Genomic DNA, 21,225 nt, shown 5'->3' on the forward strand with positions numbered 1-21,225 from the left:
AGATAACAGCAGAGCAGGTAAATTCTTCCCCTTGGAAAAGCAGTTCTGAGATCCTTCAGTGAGAAGGAATGTGCAGCGTTATTGCATTACACAGAGAACCACCTGCTTCCTTGATCATACACAGAAAGCCACCCCCCCTCTCCTAAACGCAATGCAATGCAAAGAGAGCACATGGAGAGAAAAGGAAACAAATCCAAATTCCTTTGATACAAAGGACATCAGAACCAAGGCAGAAACTGCATGAGACAGATCTCTCACAAAGCTCATTTCTAAGAGAGCCAGTGAGTTAACTAGCATCTAGATTTAACCTACAGATGAGAAGAGACAATTCTACCTCCTGCCCCTGGGTCTCCTTTCTTGGTACAAATGCAAGGAAACTCCATTTCCCTCCTGCTGTGCAGATCCTGTTAGCATTCGTGGCTCGGGGCTGCCAGCACATGGGGTGGGGAGGTGGGGAGGAATGAAAAGCACAGTGACAGCAGCTCATCCACGTGGAGATAAATATCAGGACAGAAAGTACACTGAGGATCCAGCAAGCAGTACACGCTACACAGAGCCACATCCCCAAGAGTCACCACGAGTTCAAATCAGAGTCTGCTATTAATCTAGCAAGACACTGAGACTCAGTATCTGCAGTAAGTCAGATTAATTTCCTTCTCTAAAAATGGCTAGAAACCAAGCAGGTCTTCCTTTCCCTTTTCTTTTGAATGACATAACCCAAACAATAGCTCTGTCCCATCACTAGGCTAAACAAATACATCACTTTAAAACAAACACATACAGGATCAAAATCATCAGGTCAGTTTTTTGGCACTACAGTAAGGTCTTCTGAGATACAGCTGAAACTGAAAAGAAAGGCGTAGCTAATTTCTAGTCTGGGGTGCTAAAGCAGTGGTGGGGTAAGCAGTCCCTTCACCTGAACGTGGGAAAGTAGCTAAAAAGGGGTTAAAAGAGACTTTTTGCTTGTCCTGTAGCAGTTTTACAGAGCAAGTAACAAGTAAGTAACGCACAACTTAAGAAAGAAAAATCTCATTACACTGGCATAAGACAGAATGAAGAAACTCTAGATGATTTAGGAGTGTTAAATTTTTATTTCAGTTTTCAAAAATCAGTCAGAAGGCATGCAGAGTGAAAGAGCCCTGCTAACCAACACTGTGGCTATAGAACACATTCCTTCCCCGGAGCCCTCCACATTCAGCACCCTGTGAGCACAGGAAGAGCCCAGGGTGCTGGGGCTGCAATAGTAAACTACTAAATGCTCCTTACCTGCTCCAGCCTTGGTAGCTCTGGTGTTTGCCACATCTCTTTGCAAAAACAAATGAAAAAAGGTAAAATATAATGAAAATTTAAAAAAAAAAAATTCCTTATAAATCAACAGCAGCTCATAGCAGCTGCTAGCCAAGCAAATCTTCCAAGAGGTGGAGACTTAAGGCATGTTACGCTTGCCCTGTCAAGGGAGACGATTTCAGAGACTTCTTAAAAGGATAGTGACCTAGGTTAAAAAACCTGAAATAAGTCAAAAATATATCAGCGCTTTAAAGGTTAACAGCCTCCGCTGAACAGCATGCCTTTATCCAACCACGTCCTCCAGCACTTTTTTCAGTCCTAAGACCAATGAGCACTGCTAAGAGGAGGGCCTTGGGATGCTGGAGAGGCTGGGTTACCCCCTCCCCTCTCCTTCCTTCTCTTCCTCCTCCCCCTCCCCTTTTTTTTTTTTTTTAGTTTAGTAAATTAATGCAGCAAGAAACTCCCAAGATCTGGCGAGTCCTAGCAGGGGAGAGAGGGCAGAGGGGAAATGAAATGCATTAGGAGGACACAGAGTCACTTTTTTTTTGAGCGCAATGGGAGTGCTTCCCAAGAAACTTCCCCTTCACTCCCCTCCGCTCTAGCCCTGAGCAATGGGACACCTTCCCTACAGCAGCAATAACTTATTCAGAAGGAAAATAGCCCAGGAAGCAGGAATCAACAGCAGCCAAACGGCGGGCAGGAAAGCAACACAACCAGGACTGCAGCACAGCTCCACACTGACAAATTCCTTTGGATTTAATTAGGAAGACACCCTGGCTAGCAGCAGAAATTAAAGCTCTGGGTTTTTGAGGGTCCCCTACACCTCACCCCTACTCCCGCCACACCGATGGCAAACCCCTTGCATCTCCTCCCTCCGCTCGCCAGCCTGATGTCCGGAACAGGATCCCGCTGAAGGGAGATTTCAGTGCGAGAAGCCTGGTCCTCCAGCCCCGAGCACTACCGCAGTGGCGGAGGCACAGACGGAGAGGAGGGACGAGCCAAGCAGCGCCGGAGTGAAGCCGGCGGCCGCTCCCCAGGCGCCCGCGGAGTGCCGCGCACCGCCGCTGTCCAGGGTGCTGACCGGAGGCTCCTGCCTCGGCGCTGCCCAGGGTGCCGACCGGGGCGCGCCTGCCTCGGCCATCCCACCGCCCCAGCCTGCTTTTGAGAAGGGTGGCTCGCTTCCCTTACCATTTCTCCCTAAGTGCCGTTTACTTTATTGGCCAACCCCACTGGCCCACCCCTCACGGAGTACAAAAAGAGGTGAGAGCTGGAAAAATGTGCAACGTCAACACGCTCGGAGTCTACGTGTGGGAGACGATCGTTTTCTTCAGGTAAGACTTGTATTTGCGGGAGGAGTGTGCGCAACGGGCACTGCCTGGCTGGACCACCCTGGCCGCTCAGGGTACAGCCCGCAGGTATGGCTTCAGCACTAGCCCGGCTGCATTCCGCCTTTCTCGAGCTGCCTTTTCATCTCCTCTTGGTTGCCCGAGACTGACTATTGCGGAGCCCTGGGCTCGGGACTTTCCGCAGCTTTAGGAGTTACTCCGTTTAATTAGCACTGCAATCTTGCTAACCGCAGTGCTGAAAACACCGACCCCGACTGGTTGCAAAGTGACAACTAGTGGCGGCTGGGAACGCTACACTTCAATTTGCCCGGGCAAATATCTCTTCCTCACCCCCTCCCCATCCTCAGATTGCAGGTTAAGGTGAGTTCTGTGGGATGGTTTCACTGCTCAGTTTTCTTATCTCGAGAAATTGCGGGCTTCCTTTTCAAGGAGGGCTCACCCCATCTCACTAGCCTGCTATGTCTACAGGCACCGAAAGCCTGGAAATAGGCACCTTCCTTCCCAACTTTGTTTCTTTTTCCTGCAGTTTTCAAGACGTTCCCTCACTAAACCTAAACAAAAATCAAAAGGGATGGCAGGACCATTTTTGCCATTATATCCATTATTGGAGTAGCTGTATTTTGACTCTGGTTTACATGCATTCAGTTTCTCATTAAGGGCTAAGGAAAGAGAAGGAGCAGTTTCTATCTAAAAGAAGTGTTTCTTGTCCATGCCGCCCTGTAATGCTTTTATTAAATAGACAAAGAAAAATATCAAGAGGTGGAAGGTAGAAGCTTTTCAGTATCTGCATGGATAATGAAGTCTGCGGTAGTGAGGATATCAGAGACATGCAATTGGAAGAAAGCCTTCTGTCATGACCTGAAGTGCTCAGTCTTAGGCTTCATTTCAGTTACATGGATTCCTCTACATCTTGCAAAGCCTCATCTTAAAGTTTAATGTGAAAGGAAGGACATTATTTATCTATAGAGCACACCTTACCAGAGCAATACTTACTATATGAATCATAGTTGCATACTTGCTGACACTGGCAAGGCTTTTCTAGCTGGTGGTCTTTTTCCCTATGAACGCTTGTCTTTCCAAGCATAAGAACTGGGGCATCTCCACTTCCTCCTTCTGTAATTCCACAGAAAAACAAAAACAGCAAGATTGTAGAATGAATTGAACATACTTAGCGCAGAGTATTTGTTAGGAAAAACAAAGAAAGTTCTGGAAATAACTAAAAATCACCAGAATTCAAACAACAATGAACAACCTTCAGTACTTCAGAACCATCCTTTCAAGTCTTATTCAGCTGCAAGTCTTATAGCAGCACTGTACAGTATAGTGTGGTGGACTAAAAGGAAGCATATATATGCACAATAAACCCTTTAATTTAAGCAAGCAAAGGGATAAAAGTCAAAAGTAAATGAGACATGCTGCATCCCTTCATACCGTCATAAATACTCTGGAATGCTGTCTAGAAATAAATTAGATTGCAAGAAAAACAAAAGGAGCATCTCCAAACTTGAATTTCCTATGGCTTTAGCATTTAAGAGACTGACAGGCTCTCCTCTAAACTACCTGAACAATTGAAGTTGATATATACTTATCTTGCCCATCCTGTTCTAAAATGCACACTGTTGTTATGTATCACACAACACACGTGAGCACCTATAGATTCTAAACAGAGTCCTGAGCATTCGAAACTTTGATAAACCATACTCCTCAGGTTCTAATGTTTATACTGTTATATATTACATATATGCTGTTTGAGTACATGTGTACATATATATATATACACACACATATATGTATGCTACGTTAGCTACAAAAGGTATTTCTGGAAGTTGATGTTTCCTGGAATACATAAGGCATTTTCACATTTTCTCAAAACTTAATTAAATTATTGGAAAATGTCAAAACTAAACTGCTTTATGAATCACAATCATGTTTCAAACAAGAAACAATTCAATAATTCCCGCTCAAAACTCACTCCAAGCAGTGTTCCCCCCCCACACACCCCATGTGTTCTTGTGTGTTCAATTTATTAGAGGCCAAAAGTCTACCAGCATTTCTAGTCCAAGAATAGCTTCGCTATTTCAGTAAGAGGAAGTTTACTCATTAACAGCGATTCATAAATTTAGTGTCCCAATTACTCAGACACTCTGTCCTACATAATGTTAAACAAAACAATAACAAAGCTGATAATCCAATAATCCATAATAGAAGTGTGCAGTTTAAATTATAGGATATACCATACTTTACTGTCAGCTTGTCAAAAATATTTTGGAAAGAGTATCCGTGCTGTGTTAGCACGTACACTCCAAAATAATAATTTAAAGAAAGCCTAGGTCCAAAAGGAAAAATAGATACAGCTGATATAGGAAATAAAACTAGATCTGTTATTTAACCAGAACGTCCTTTGCCAGCCTTTAAAAACAAGACCCTGTGGGAAAGAATAACAGCTGGTGTGTGAATGCAAACATTACAGTATTGCCAATATAATATTTGTTTCTGTTACAGTTGGGGTGTTTTAGAAGGAATTTGCCATAAGCAGCTTATTCTGACATGCCTTTCTTTATGGAAAAGCATTTCCTATTTTGCTACCTGCCTTCCCAAACTGCGGTCACTTAACTGTGACTAAGACATTTACTGAGAATCTGGGTAGAAGCAGAGATGGGAACAGGATTGGGAACGAGAGATGAAATGGTTATTCTGACAGACAGGCCGCTTAACCATCATTCCTTACAGACCTCCGCAAGAAGAAACGCTATTTCCTGAGAATAATAATGGACTGGACAGTACTTAGGAAAGCACTTCCAGATACCCTGCTTATATCTGTGGAGACATATACAATGTTCTCCCAAAGTCTAATTACGTTCACTGTATATTCATACTCCAGCTCAGCTGTTAATTCCCTGAAGTGGAGTAAAAAGCTGCATCTGCCTTGTCATAACCTTGCCTGGACTTCGTGTTATAGTGTAGCGTTTTATTAACTGCAGCAATGCAGAAATACCGCAGCAGAAGCCTGAGAGTGGGAATGTCCCCTGTATGGGTTAGGAGATAAGGACAACCTAGAATTGCAGATTAACTGAGTGGACTATGCCCTTTGAGTCTTTGAAGTGATCTGGGCTCACTTCTTATCATATCTACGCTTCTGTAAATAAGGCATCAGCAGCACAACCTCCACTGAACGGAGATCAGAGTGGGCCCCTTTTGAATAGCGATCTGTCAGCTAGCAAGAGTGATTCAAGGCTACTGCTTTGAGAGGTTCACAGGCTGAAAGTTGCTGCCAGCTCAGATGCTTTTGGGTTGCTCTAATTAGCATTTTCCTATTCCCACCCCTCAATAACAGAGCTTCTTCCCAAATTCAGCTTTTAAAGCAATAAAAAGAAGCCATCTTGAAAGTGATGCTTCCATTAATTTTGTGGAAAGCAAAACACTTTTTTCTAAAATAGATTTAACAAGTAATATAGATTATTGGAGAGCTGCTGATTCCAGTCCCTTGAAAATACAGTAAAAGTGAAGGCAGAAGAAGGAAAAAGGGAGCAAGAATGTATGCATCTCCAAACCTTCTGCTGTACCTCTGCAGTGCTAAATAGCATTGCAGAGATACCTGTGAATGAAGCCTTAACCAAAGACTTCCAGAGCCACAAGCTAAGCAATGTGGCAGATTCTCCTTGTAGTAAAGAGCGGTTTCCTCATGCTAACTAAAATCTACTAGAAGTTGTGCCTCATAACCTGTTGCACCTCTGCTCTGAGGCTGTCAGCTCCTCCGTGAAATAAAAAATGATTTAGAACCATAAAGTCTAAGGCTTTGCTAAAGTCACTCTTTAGCTTTTTTAGTCTGCAACCTATAATGGCTCAATTAGAAACCCTGCTAAAAGGGTTACATACTCAAGGCTTGAAAATGTGATAAGGTAGACAATTCTACCAAGAAGAAAACTATTAAAACCTATAAATCATTCCATAGCGATTAGCTTGTTTTCGTCCCACTAGGAGAGCAAAATGTTTGGGACCTTGCCTTTTGCATGGACTTTATACACACTTCCATCCACACAAACGCTAACATTTCACTCGCATTTTAGGCGATTACAACAAATTAACACAGAGTACACAGAACATTTTCTGATACACAGTCTAATCTTAATCTTCCTCCCTGATCAGCTGCCTCAGAACAACTCCAGATCTGCTCTCTGGATAGATCAAAACAAAAAAAGCCCCAGAGATGTCTGGACAGAAACCATTTCCACTCCCCTCCTTATAGTAGATGCAAAGGGCAAGAGAACAGTATATGAGCAAGATGATTGACAAAAACATTGCCAGAAGTGCTGTCATCTCTCACCTGCACTAACAAAATATCCTTTGTTTCTGAGGCACTGGTGCTGTGCAGATTTTGGATAACACAAACTGGCAGTGCACCTCTATTCCCACTGAGCATTATCTTATTCTGCAGCAACTCCCACTGGCAAAACATACATTTATTGTGCAGACACCAGAACTGAGCTATTTCTGGAAAGAAATCAGATTCATTATATGGGGAGATGCTGCCCTTACATGTGGGAACGTTACATCATGTGAATCGTCAATGAAGATTCTCTTCAAGAACGAGTGTTTAGGCATGGCAGTCTGGTCCCTCTTCATTCCTATTCTCCCATGAAAGAGGTACTAGAGAGCCTTATATACAAAGCAAATCAGCAGCAGAGTGCCTTCTGACTCAGTGTTTTAAGTGTGCTGGATTGAACACCACAGTCTGAAGACTAAGAAATTCATTCTACTAGCACCGAGTGACATGAGCCAAAAAGGAAAGCGCTTAAAAGCTAAAAATTGTAACAGCATGCTACAATTCCGCTGCTCACTCTCCATGTTGGCTTATAAAGTTTATCTCACCAGACCTTCATGAGCTGACTTGGACAGAGAAGGATCCCAGCATCTGAACTAAGATTTGAATCAATGTCCAGAATTAAATTACTTTATTATTCCAACACTGATCACTGTTCATTCATTGGTGATAGAAAACCAGCAGTGAGGCCTGTTCTCATTTCATCCTCGAATGCAGGTTAAAGGCTTTCCAAATTTCAATGTTAAGAGTAAAACGTCAGACCATCTTTGAAATACAATTGTTATTTAGGGACTGATGAAAGACAAGGGTTTTTAAAAAATAAATCACGCTCGTTTTTGCTATATCAAAACCACATCTAAATATGTCAAATTACCTAAATCTGTTCACTCAGTTTCACTCGCTCACTTTCTGTAACCCTTCAGCTTTTCTGAGAATCCCAAAGTGGCTAATATTAGGAAGACAGATAGGCTGATAATGCATTTTGATTTGTATCCATTTTATTCATCTATATCGGCTCTTGCTGTTGTGGCACATTAAATCAGGATTTCACTACTTCCAGAATATTACCCTTTTGATTTGCTATTGTTACTTTGCCTACTTTCTATTGAACTTTGTCTACTGGCCAAAGCAGAATGATTTCTATTCTTACATGGTACAGTTACACTTGTATCCTCCACATTTTCCAAGAAAAAGGGCTCAATCATATTCTGTCACATACTTAGGAAAAAAAAAAAAAAAGTCTAGCATACCCTCCCCACCATGATTTGATTCACCGACTTTGACAAATAATTCATCCCAAGTGCTTTTGATAATTTTAGCTTGGAAAAAAAGATGCTAACATCCGGGTCTCAGGATGAATGGAGAAAAAAAAAATGAAGAGACAAGAAAAGCAGGAATTCTTCCCCCGGCTCCAGTGTGTCGCACTGAAAGGACTGTTAGCAGCCATGACCAGACACCTTCTCTGGCTGACTGCTGCCTGCTAGAGCTACTTGCAGAGCCCCAGAAAAGGCAACTTTTGCATTGCACTTGACATTAATAAGATATTGCTGATTCAGCGGGTCAGTTTCCCTTGATGAAACAAAACGAGTTTGAATCTTCTCCCTTTCCTTCTCTCTATCCAAACAATTCATTTTTGTTTTTACAGAGCCAAACAACAGAGACCATCTCCCACAAGGGAGAGGGATTACATTGGTATTTCTTAGCCGTGATGCTTAGCTGGTGCAAAATAACATGGTCCCCTTAACGTCTTTGGAACCTGCTGACTTACTCCAGCTCATCCAGTCCTAGAGGTCTGCATGCTTTGATCCCAGTGGTGCTATAGATTAAGTATAGCATTTCCAAACTGCTGCTAAATCTCTACTCGTACTTCAGGGGTTGGATGCTCAGAGACTGAAGAAACAGAGACATGATGTCTGTACCCCTCAGAAAGGCCCGAGCACAGAGAGGGCTTGCAGAGAACAGAAATAGATGGAAATAGATGCACCTGTCATATACATGCACTGAGCACACCGTATTATGCAGACAATTATTCCATCCATATAATGCACCATGGTAAGCTGCTGATTTTGGGACTGTACCACGTCTGGCTGGTACACAGACACAGTTGACATCCTGTAAATACATCTCTGCTGGACCTAAATGCCAGCTGGGAAAAGCAGGAGAAATCTTAATTTACCAAGCTCCACAAAATCAGGGAAGGGGGTAGGGGGGGGAGGGGGAGCAGGACACAACACCACCACCACACACTTGCACCTGCTTTCCCTTTGATTCCTCCCTCTTCATCCTTCCACTGTGGCTCACAGCTCTCTAGAGAAAAAGACAATCAAAACCCAAATGCCTTAGCAGACAGCCTCCAGGGATCTCCATTGTTTTTATCAGTGCCTCATTGTGAGGTGGGTAAAAAGAGGAAAAACTGCCAAGAGGTTGCCAAGACAAGGAATGTCACATGTATGGAACAGCAGGGCTTGCAATGCAATCAATCATTACACACAGTGCCTTGGGACGGAAAGCTGCTGAAAGCAGCTCCCCCCCCCACCCCACCCCGCACTCCTGACCTATGAGCGATTTCTGCCCCTACGATCGCTCGCCCAGAATGCAGATTCTGTCCCCCAGCCCCAGCCCATGCAAGGCTGGAGCAAGCACAAATCAATAACTAGCAACCAAAAATGTAATCAATGGTGGACTGAATCACTATCACATGCATCTATTTCAGCAGCAAAAATGCAGTTGAGCTGAAAATTGTGCAGGAAGTCCAGCAAAATTCGTTGTTTCTCACCTTTGCCAGATTTCCTTCGGATTTTTTTTAATTCCTTCTTTTCAGAAAATGCAATAAAAAGATGCTTCAGACAAAGCCCCAAGGAGCACACGCTCCTCCTTCTCCCGTCTCTCATGGGCAAGGTATAAAACCTGAAAGCATTCGATGGTAGGCTGCTGTCAGCTCCCTTTAAAGAGGGATTAACTCCAAGTGGCTTTGTAAGGGCCAAGAACTCCTGTGTAAAATGGATAAAGCCCTTCACTGCAGCAGGATCTGTAGGATCATGTATGATTGCAGCTGGGGGTAGAGAAGCAAGATACTCCAGATTCCTGGGCGAGACAGCCTTGTAAGTCCTGCATGTTGTAAGTACTGCAAAGACAGGTTGTGGACAGGAAAGTGATTTTTCATGGGGTGTCTTTACAATCTCTTCTCTGTTCACTCCCACTGCTTTTACCCTCCAGGAATACTGCTGAGGGTGGGGCAATGGTTCTTGACATATACACAGATCTTTTTCTCCACATCAGAGCTCCCAAGATCTGGCTTACAAATCTGAACGCGTGCATCCCATCCCTCCTGCCGCCCCTGTGCACCTGAGAGTAAACAAGCGTTCTCCAGCTTCCAGCCTTGTCCGTTATACTCCCCCTCACAGAGCTGTGGGCTTAGAAATCATCTGCTAACAGCATGATTAGCCCCATGAAGTATAGCTTGCTCTCCTGCACCTATGCAGGCCCTGCAGTGCTGCCAGAGTTGAAGACTTAGGTTTTTTTTGTTTGTTTGTTTTTAAATCATGGAGCTGAAGAGAACGAAGTCAGAGGGCAGCCACACTGGGGAGAAAAGCCTTCCCAGGAAGAGCTTAGCCATTCATTCAAAAAGTTGCATTTCATTATAGTTCATGAATAAGCTGATAAATTACACCAACAATCACAGACAGCACAGGAGGAACATTCATCTCTAGCTGCCTTTACAAAGCACGGAGTTTGCTTTATGGACATTTCCACAGACCTATGCCAATTTGACTGCACTTTGCATGTGTCCAAGAGCATTGCAATGACTAGGATCATTTTGCCATTTTCCGATTCAATTAAATTCTCTATTGGTCAATTCATTTTACACAGTATAAAATAACCTGACAAAGAGAGCCCCAATTTTACTGTGGGACCCACAATTTTGGAGGTAGGTTGTACGTGTTACCTCAGGAAGCCTTCTCAGAGGATCCGTGGTAAAGTTTCAGAAGACAAAAAAACCCCAGTACTGTGCACTGGATGACATATTCTTTTTAAAGTAATTCTATTCACACCATCTCTGATTTATCACAAAAGAAAAAGCAGTTGCAATATTCTTATCCAGTCTTAACAAGCAGCAGAAATCCTTAAATTAAAACCAACTTTTAAAAAGAAGCTGTAACAAACTATTTGAACGGATGAAATTGCAACTGATAGCACGACTGCAGAGCTATAGATAGAAGAACAGTAGACAAGCGTCAGAGAATTATGAGAAATCGCGGGCCTGTGATCTAAAACCTGACGTCAATAGAGGTTCCCACGGCAGCTCTCCCTCCAAGTACTAAATCAAGAACACATTAGCAAACAGAATATTCTTACCTAGAATATGAAGCCTCATCTTATAAAGACATTTTTCCCTTTATTTACTGTACTCAGGAAGGCAGTTCGTGCATAACTTTAAACATCTGACTAGTCCCCTTGACTTTAAAGGGAATATTCAGAATGTGTGAAGCTAGACACACGCTTTTGTCTTTGCAGGGTTTCTTCTTTTGTTTTTCTACAAAAATGCAATTATAAACTTTTTTTTTAAACTCTTGGCTATATGCACATGTAAGATTCTGTGCTAGTATTTATTGGATTTACTTCACAAATGGTTTTAAGATTTGAGCCTTGACTTGCAATTCTCCATTATTTTTCTTAATAGTTTTCTTAATGCGTTTTCTTAGGTTCAAAAACATATTAAGAAAACATAAGTGGCTTAGGATCATATATCCCAAGAAAGTCACTACTCATGCTCCAAGAGCTGTACTCCCTTCTGGAGGAGGGTATAGATAAGAAGGTCAACAGGGAGAACATCCACAGCTTCAAAACTTTGAATTTAATGCACTTGCATGAGGAAAAAAAAAAAAAAAACACACAAACTCCGTGAGGTAAAGAAACAATTTGCCTCAGTTTGAAAAGCCAACCACTGAAAGCTTTATCTGTAGTAAAAGAAAATAAATCAAAGGCTGGAATAAGTGCTCCCTCCTGGTTTGTTATAGCATGTTTGGAAGCCAACAATGAGAGGGTGCATAGCAGTAGTACTGTGAGGGTGCACACTCACGGGCCAAAGGATCTTGGGTGCAACAGAGCACTCTTTCCATGCAGTTTGTTGGTCTCACTGCACTATTCCTATCTCAACTATATATAATACGCAGATTTCTTTTAACCCTCCCCTCTCCCCCCCCCCCAGCTAGTATTCTGGTCATTTATTATTTTCTTAGTGCTCTGTCCGGGCAGAGTCAGCGATTGTTCCAAGCTTGGTGGCTTTCCATAGAATTAATCAATGTAATCGGGACGTTTCACAGCTCTAGACAGGGTGTTTTGCCATATGGGGTATGAGCCACGGGCTGCAGAAACGTGGCAGTGAAACACAGAGCCATCTGAATGCTGCAGTCTGAAAAGGAGATTTTTTTCAATCCAGTAAAGTCTTTGCTGTTTTTCCTGGCTGGGAATGCTCAGAGGGGGTTAATTCTCAAGGCGTCTGGAAAAGCATCTCTTAGCTCCTGCCCTCCTGTGCCGGCACAGGGACGAGGGGTAACATGTTGCAGAGGACCTTTCACCCAAAGGATCCCAAAACGCTCTGAAAACTTTAACTGAACACACCCTGCGGCTACTGCAATGCAGCTACTAGTGGTGCAAAAGCCAGAATTGGTTTAAACAGCTCACAGCAACAAAGCACAACTGTATAGGACAGAGATAGAACTATTCTACAAGCCTACTTTTTCTTTTTTATCCTCTGAACAAGGAATGAATTAAAAAAAAAAATGTAGGTCCCTCCGTAACTTATTACCTGTTTCTTAGGGCAAAATGTCCTTTCTCAGTGTCCTGAACCCTATATTTCAGCAGTTTGGCTGTACATGACCATCTTCCTGTGCTGTCCAAGATCCTGGTCTGTACCCTGCCTCTGTTGCGTACGCTGTCAAATAAACCAAGTAAATAACCAAATCCCAATTCTCTCCCCCATCACAAAAATTAGCTTTATAAATTCACCCCCGTAGCACACCCTGTATCCATACTGGATGCATTGAAACCTTCACCTATTGACTACGATCACATGGATTGCAATCAGCACTGTGTGACCAGCACACCTGCAACACTCTCAGCTCCTACTCTGCACCATGTCAGACCAAAAATTTAGTGTCAGGGTTCCCTTCTCTCCCCACACCTGCACTCCTCCTTTTATCCCATCTATTTCTACCTCTGTAGACCAGAAATTCTGAGACAACGTGGCAGAGAAAAACATGTAGAAAATGAATTTCATTCATTTTAATTGAACTGTATACCAATATTGATTGTGCTATTCATTTTGATAGCAAATCTAATCACTACAAAAAAAAAAAAAAATCTCTGCAATCTCTGCCAAGCATTCCCAGGCCAGCATCTGGTAGTATTTCCCTCAAGACAGCATGCTGATATGCACTCAGAAACGGGAAACGGGCTGGGTGCAGGGTTTAGGGCTGCCCTTTTTGCTCCTCACTGGGAAATCTCTTGTCCTCTCCTTCCTCTGGACACCAAGAACAAGATGGAGACGGCAGCCTCAGAGTAAGCAGAGGACTGAAGACAGGCTGAGCACTCTTGAGCTCAAGTCTCCGCTCAGAGGCTTCAGTGTCTGACAGGCACCATCTCGGGGACCAAGGAGATGACTCGGAAAGCCACAGTGAACAAAGCAGGGAATGGGATCAGAAGCACTAGTGGCCAGGCTTGCATCTGGCCTTGCTGCGTTCCCGCACAGCCCCTTCCCACAGGAAGAGTTGCCATGGGTAACGCGGCTCTCGCTAGTTAATCATGGACAACACGATGCACTTCTATGCCCAACTGTCTCTTGTTCTCTTTGTAACTATGCCTCTTATCAGAGTCTGCTGGAGTCAGTGAAATTATGCTGCTGAATTCCAGGCCTAGGTTGCCGATACAGGAGTTGACAGAACCTCTGCAATACCTGATCTTAACATCTAGTATTTCCAATTGTCATCAGATGGTCACAGGGCTAAGTTTTCTGTTAAAGGCTAAATGCCTCTAAAGTCAGTCATCAATACACTTCTCCATGTTTTCTCCTTGAAGTTGCAGAATGCAGCCTGCTTTTCCACCTAAAGCTCCTCAGAGAGGTCCTTAATCGGTGCAAAAGACCTTGTGCTCTCCCTGCTTGCCCAGTGCTATGATCCAAGCGGCCTCAGGGAGAACCTGGGGTCTGTTCCTCAGGACAAAAGGCCCAAGAATTCCAGAAAGCAGCACACTAAAGATCTTCACAGAAACCATCCCCAGGCTTTATCTCAGAGGATACAGCTTCAGACTCCAGCAAGTGGCATGGTGACATGAGGCACCTGCTCTGTGGGAACAAGGGAAAGATTTTGGGAAATCCTCAAGCAACTCTCTCCCACCCACCATTCCAAAACATTAGCTCTCATGAGACTGGTGCTACAGGATAGGATTTAACTAAATCCTCTGCCACACCAAAGCATTGTTTCTCTGAGCAATCTGAGACCTTACTCAACTAGCAGCAATATTTATTACGGGGGTAGCCTGAGCATAGAGACCTGGTATAATAGGCAACAGGGCACTGGCCACCAACACTGGTGTTGATTTTAGACAACTGTATAATATTTGTTCTTAGTCCTAGTCATGGATTGTTACTGACTTTTCTTTTTTAAATCACCTCCCCTCCTTCAGTTTTCATACTATTTCCACAAAAAAACAGTATGCAAAAGCATAACCCCACACTAAGAGGCACCTCTTCCGCTGTTGAACCCTTTCTGAAGTTGGTCCCTCAATACCTTCCCATAAACCTAGCATGGCACACAGACAAGGGCACACACTTGGGTCAAACATCATGCTAAGGGGTCCCATTCACCCTCCCATCCAGGGATCAAGCATTCTTCCTACTTGCTTTCCTTCCTTCTCCTTGCTCAAACATTGAACTGAATGTTGTCCATACACAGGCATACATAACATTCACACTCTGGGCTTTCAGACTTCACAGGCCACAACTGCAGGTGCACCAGGGCCCTGGGGCACCTGTCGCAGCACAGCACCACATAGTGATTTCCCAGCAGCGTGTGGTCCCACCGAGCACTCCACCTGAGGTCCTCGCGCTCACCTGCCCCACCGTGACTATCTGCCATTTGTGCAACAGTATCCCACGCCCAATGCCAGAGTGAAGGTCGCGGTTTGAGACCGCTTTTAGTGACAGATACATATACTGTTAAGGTGCCACAAGTCTTCCCTGCTCAGTGGGAAAGACGTTGTGGTCCAGGAGCAAAGCTGGGCAGGTCAGTGCTGCAGTTTCCTCACACCACATCCCCGTGCTGCAGGGGCACAGCCCGGCCTGAAGAAGCTGGACGTGTCGCACTGCGGACCCCACTGCCCAGGGGGCCACCCTCAGATGCCAGTGCTCCCTGCCTGCCTTTCTGGAAGGTTCTCTGCAACCCCCACGGCACCGCACAGGTCGTTAACCCTCATTCCTGTAACCATCCCCAGCTGTCACAGGCTCACCCGAGAGCTATCTATAGCGCATCTCTCTGCCATCGCACCAGAAGCTCACGTGAGGGTGTGAAGAGCATTGCAGTGGTAGCACCATGAAAGCGGTGCCATGGAACATCCCCCCATTTCTGTCAGGCCCCACCGCTGCCACCGCTCTGGCTCGCTCTAAAGCAGGGAGCGGCTTTGCTGGGTAGGAACCATGCAAAGGTTGCCAAGATCAGAAATTGGTCCTACTACTCTTGAGAGGAGATAGTAGTTGCAGAAAAGAAGTTGTTCTTTTGTTCTTGTTGTAGATGTTACTTGAAAGCAGAAATTTGTATAAGAAATACATAGTTCAGACCTGCTGACAGCAAGAGCAGACAAAGCCTCACGGAGTAGCCTAGCAGGACTGTGCAGGTTCTCAAATCAGATATTCCCTCCAGGGACAAATTGAGATATTCACAGCCCTCTGCCTGAAGAGGGGTTTGCAGGGGTGTCAGGCCAAAAGAGCTGCGAACTCCTTGCATGCCCATGCTTGTGAGACAAGCGCTAGCTCCAGTCCCAAAGCTACATGGATATATCATGGGAGCTCTCGTACACGAAATAACGAGCACAGGCAGCTATTTCTATCTGCCACCTCCCAAGCCTGTCCATCCATGGGAATGAGATTTGCCATGAAACTTGCATTATCAAGCAAATATTCTAGGTCAGGTTAGCTGCAAACCACTATTTCAGTGGTATCCAGACCTAAATCCAGCTGCAGTGACTAGAGTCAAAAAGAATTCCTAATGAGACAGCTGTGTTGTCTTCTGAAGGTGCCAGAATAGAGGCAATCCGAGGGTGCAGAAAACAAGCTGAAGTTCCCCCTTGTGTCCCCAAGATACCACACTGCTCTAGTGCGGCCTAACTTTGAAGATGATGGGGCAAACAGTTATGCTGGATACCTCAGCCTGCTGTAAAGACTACGTCCAATATTCCTCTCCTTTGTGATACCTACCTACAGAAAACATGACATTTGAAGGACAAAAGTGTGAATCACCTCACTTGAACACTACTCCCAACACATCCCTGCCAAGCTCAGTAGTCTGCTTCTCGCTTCCAGGAAAAAAAAAATACAAACAAAAAAACCACATACTCACTTGAGAAACCATTGCTGAGTGGCACCAAACTGGGGTAAGTGATTGGGTATCTTCTATTTCACCCAAACTGCACAGAGCTCGACTATAGGGATAAATCCAATGCTGTTCATTTGAAGTACTGATGTTGCACCAGTTTACTTTCACAGGGACCCGATGCTTCCACCCTTTGCAGAAACGTATTCCTCTGTAAACACTTGTTTTGCAACAGTTTATGCTTTTGTGGCCAGCCATTATTTTTCCTCTCAGAATTAAAAGATAAACAATTAAATTATTTGACAGGAGAATAGAGGCCCAGTGCTAATTAAGTTCCTAGGTATCTCTTCTTTGTGTAGAAAAATATTGATAGTTCTCAGTATCAGCACTGCACCAGAACTGGGCAGTTTGCAATGTCAGACTTAATTAGACAGGAAGCCACAGACACAAATAAGCAGGAGATTATAGCACCCAGGCCATATAAAATGGAAGAACAGGAAAAAGCCAGTTGGGTAGCTGGGAAAAGAGCAAGCTGACACGTCTACACCCCTGGAGAGAGCCGCTTTCTAATTCACATACCTTTTTATAGTCACCCATTTAGCTGAAACAGAAACTAATGCAGAGAGACAGAGGAGACAGTGCCTATGTAGGCTGGGGAGAAGCCGGTAACAGGTGTCCTGCAAAGCTAAACTGCTCCATTTTGGGGAATATAGTTATTAGGTGTCCTGAGCACCTTAAATGTTCATCTGCACCAGCTTTCACCTTTACATGCCTGCTGGTGGGTTGGACATTCTAGGGGCTCAGTGCTCACACACCAGCACTAATATCAAATGATTATACTAGCGTGTTGACCCTTTGAAGTATTCCTAAGCGTTCCTTTCCATTGATACCATAATTATTTCCTGATGGCCAGATTCACTAGGGATTTCATCAGCGTAAATAAGATAAGTTCTTTTCTCAGGCTGCTATTAAAATGCACCAAGACACTTTCTGCTCAGACACACCTCTTGGGCTAATTTAGGAAAAAACACAGTTTATAATTTGAACCTTTTACCTCTTCTTGTTTATTTAGAGAATAAATTTTCTCTATGATCAACATGGTAGCCCACCCTAAAGTTCCAATTTCTTCAGTCTTCACTAACATTCAAATTGCTTGTTGATTTCCTTCTTGTTTCTGCTGGGCCAGGGGAGGAGCAGTCGTATAGATCTTCCAATGATGCTTCTATAAGAGCTAATGAATGGAGAAAATCCCAGAAAGTTCCCAAGCAGCACATTTGGCACTAGCCAAGAGAGACTTGGAGCAGAACACAAGCTGATGGCTTTTGATGTGCTGCCTGAGCTGAATGGCTATAGCAAAGCTTAATTGTTACACCTAGCCCAAACATTTCAGGGTTGTGTTAGGTACGGTCTGTCCCTCCAAAGCACGGTATGGTTAGGCTCTGCAACTTCCACTGGTGTTTCCTATTACCACCTCTGGGCTAAAAAGTAGATACATCTGCCTGGTGCCCAGATAGCCTGTTGGAAAGGCTTTGCTGTTCCCACATCCCCTACTTTCTGGCTCCATATAAGTTCATGGGGGAAATTGTTGCAAGGCACTGGTTTTAGGGAAACGTTCAGTAATTAAGGCAAACGGGCAGAAACTCGGAAGCTGGCATTCCTAAATCACTTTGACTACTGTGTGTTGTATCAAATAGAACTCCTAAAACACCCATCAGAAGGCCTGAGGCCACGTCCAGCAGCGTCAACGCATCCCTAAAAGTACTCACAGAAACTGTTCATAGGGATGGGCATGAAGCGCCAAAAAGCAGCAAGGCTGTGAGAGGGTGTTCTCGCTCCTAGGTGCTCATCAGCTGTCTCCCAGTATAGCAAGCCTGAGGGCACAGAGCCAGGAATGCCTAGGAAGCTGGTGAGGCTGTGCATGACAACCCCTCTGACTTTCCAGATGTCTGTCCCTTTGCATTTCCAGCACCGCAGAGAAAGTTGTGCATACGAGTTTACACATCTGAACCAACAGAAAGCCTCTGGTTTGTTAGCATCTGCCTCTGCTTTCCTTTCTGCCCCAGCTTTCCCTGACAGCACAAGTCGTATAACCATGTGTGACAACCAAAGTTTATCCTCTCCTCTGCAGGCACTGGCATGGGCTCTCTTCACTGTGGCTGCTTACAGTGACAGTGAAGGCAATAGTCTTTCCCCCCCCTACTCTTTCCCTCCTCTCTACTCAGCTCCGGATTCCAGCAGATCATCCACTTTCTTTATAAGGACACAAAACTTCTTAGGCCGTGGTACATGCTAAGTCCTATGCAATTTTCCCAGCTAAGGAGATCTGGGAAATAGTTCTTGCAATAAGTATATTAGCAGATGCATAGGTAGATGCGGGGTATCCTCATCTCATTGGCTAACTTTCTTTCCATCTGAGCAGTCTGCAGATTTTAAGAGAAGCCCAAGAGGACAGAATGCCCAACTGCCACTGAAATATTCTATAGCAAGTGTTTAATACCCTTCCATTTTGGAAATCTCAACTTCAGTTTGTGTGAAAGCACTTTGGGACATATTACCCCTGCCTAAGTTCTTGCTGTGTATTTTTGATCAATTAAACAAATGCTTATTAGATTTTGCATATAAAAGTAGATCACAGGGAACACAAGCCATAATTTTTGCAAAGATTTACTTCCTTGTAGGAACTGAGACCATGAAATTCATTCCACTTGCAACTTAGAATCAGAAAACGGCTCCCAAGAAATGCTACCAGACTTGCTCATTCATCATAGCATGAACACGTACTCAAATGGGCTCTTGATCTGAATTTACAGTAAAGCTGAACACCAATTTCTGTGCTTTCACCTTTTTTTTTTTTTTAAATGAATTCCAGGGGAGTTTCAGTTTTTAATCGTCTTTTTGCACTTAAAGCTTATGAGATTTGTATTGCCTCTTCCTATACCTCTCCCTCATTTTTCCAGTTTCTTATCTGTCTACAGTTAATGAGAAGAAATCAGTGTATTGCACTATCTGGCATCTCACCGCTGAAGTGGCAGGAGACTTCAGTTACCAAGTCATTTACTGCTTAATTGAAATCTTTTCTTTAGACTCATTGCCATGTAGACACGCTACTGGAATGCAGTATTACAGCCCAGTATTGATCGTCTTCCCATTCCCAGCCTTCCTCCTCTGAGTTTGCAAGTTAATTGCACTGTGTTGTTTTCCTTTTTTAAAAAAAAATCACCCACTCCACAATTCCAGTCACCTGTGAAATGCACTGGTTTAGCTTTGTAAAATTTCCTAGAGCAGAAACGAGGACAAGTCAAGATACAGGATTTGGCAACAGTAAAGGCCCAGTCCACGCTTTGTCAGATCATCTTTGGGCATCAACTAGCTCAGATAAAGTTCAGCCTGTGAGTGGATTGCAAAGACAGAAAGGGTAAATTAAATCCTAGTTTTAGATCATCGTACTAGAAGTGATCTAGAATTTATCTCACACCTTTATTGCAGAAATTAAACAGTTTTTAACAATGAAAAAGCTAGCAATCAGACATCCTTAATGCAGATGTAACTTGCAGAAAAAGACAGATTGCATTTGTGAGGTTGCAGGATTGGAAACCTAGGCTTTGCACATCAGTCATCTGCTAACAGAGATGTGAGTCAATACTACGTGCATGTCCCCACTGACTGCTGATTTTGAAGTTATGGTACCCATTAGAAGTGGGCTTTTAAGTCCTTTTGAACCCCATCTGTTTCTAAAGTCCTTAGGAATTTGGTTGTTCAAAATGCCCTCATCAAGGCCTTGTCTAGACAACGTTTGCCCCACTGGAGTCTCAGCTTGGACTAATACTGCATGAACAACAGACCTTTGAGCGCTGGAGCACATAAATGCCATATATGTTAACTAACCCTAAATTCCTCCTGATAGATTTTGTGTCAGTACTTAACACTACACTTTTGAGAGACAGTGGGTCTGACTTCTACAGTGTCTCTTGAGCCAATGACAAAATGAGAAGTTTCCCAAGATGAGGTCTTCATGCCATAGGGGGACTCTGTAGCATCATTTGTGAGGGCATACATAGCTAAATACCTCGCATCTACTGTAAAGATGCTTAGGCATCTCAGCTGCTTAGCTCCATGGCACATGGACAACAGCAGTATAGTGGTTTTTTTTGAGACCAGTGGCTCCTCCCAGTTCCCACATAGCCCTTGTGCTCATAAATCAGAAGCTTTGTGAAGAAATGAACCTCATCTCTTCCTGAACAGCTTTATTTATTTTACTATATTTGCACTGCAATATTGTCTTTAGGCTTCAGCCAACACCAGGCATCCGAACGCACAGGCAGAGACAGCTCTTACCCGAATGATCTTGCAAGTTACCTATAGCTTTTTGCTAATTTAGGGTATTTTACACCAGTTTCAGCGTGAGAACAGATCTGTGTTTAAGTAGAAGCCGTACAACATATGGCAGGAACTGTGTAATAACTTCTTCTGTCTTAGAAATTGACCTTTCCTGCAAAATTGAGAATGAGCACTTGGTGCCAGGGATCACTTGCCCTGGTGCAGATGGCAACCACAGAGACTTACTAAGCCACAGTCATCACCCTCCAGAGATCGTGGACTCCCATTGAGTCAGAAGACACTTTGTCAGGCTTAGGCTTCTGCAAGGGAGAGTTTCCATCTTGTACAGATAAATCAGTAATTTCACTCT

The 21,225-nt window shown here is 43.8% G+C and overlaps 1 protein-coding gene across 2 annotated transcripts in view; it reads left to right on the forward strand.

The window, feature by feature from the left end:
* The first annotated feature begins 1,190 nt into the window (after positions 1-1,190).
* Positions 1,191-21,225, forward strand: part of GLRA1 (glycine receptor alpha 1) — a 56,625-nt gene continuing 36,590 nt past the window's right edge. Inside the window, exon 1 of one of the 2 annotated variants that reach the window (XM_009685646.2) lies at positions 1,191-2,618. In XM_009685646.2, the coding sequence (XP_009683941.2) occupies positions 2,563-2,618 (56 nt within the window). In that variant the 5' untranslated portion in view covers positions 1,191-2,562. The remainder of the gene's footprint in view (positions 2,619-21,225) is intronic. The other variant, XM_068959828.1, reaches the window with a different exon arrangement.

This window comes from Struthio camelus, chromosome 13 (genome assembly GCF_040807025.1).
Source record: "Struthio camelus isolate bStrCam1 chromosome 13, bStrCam1.hap1, whole genome shotgun sequence".
Classification (NCBI taxonomy): domain Eukaryota; kingdom Metazoa; phylum Chordata; class Aves; order Struthioniformes; family Struthionidae; genus Struthio; species Struthio camelus.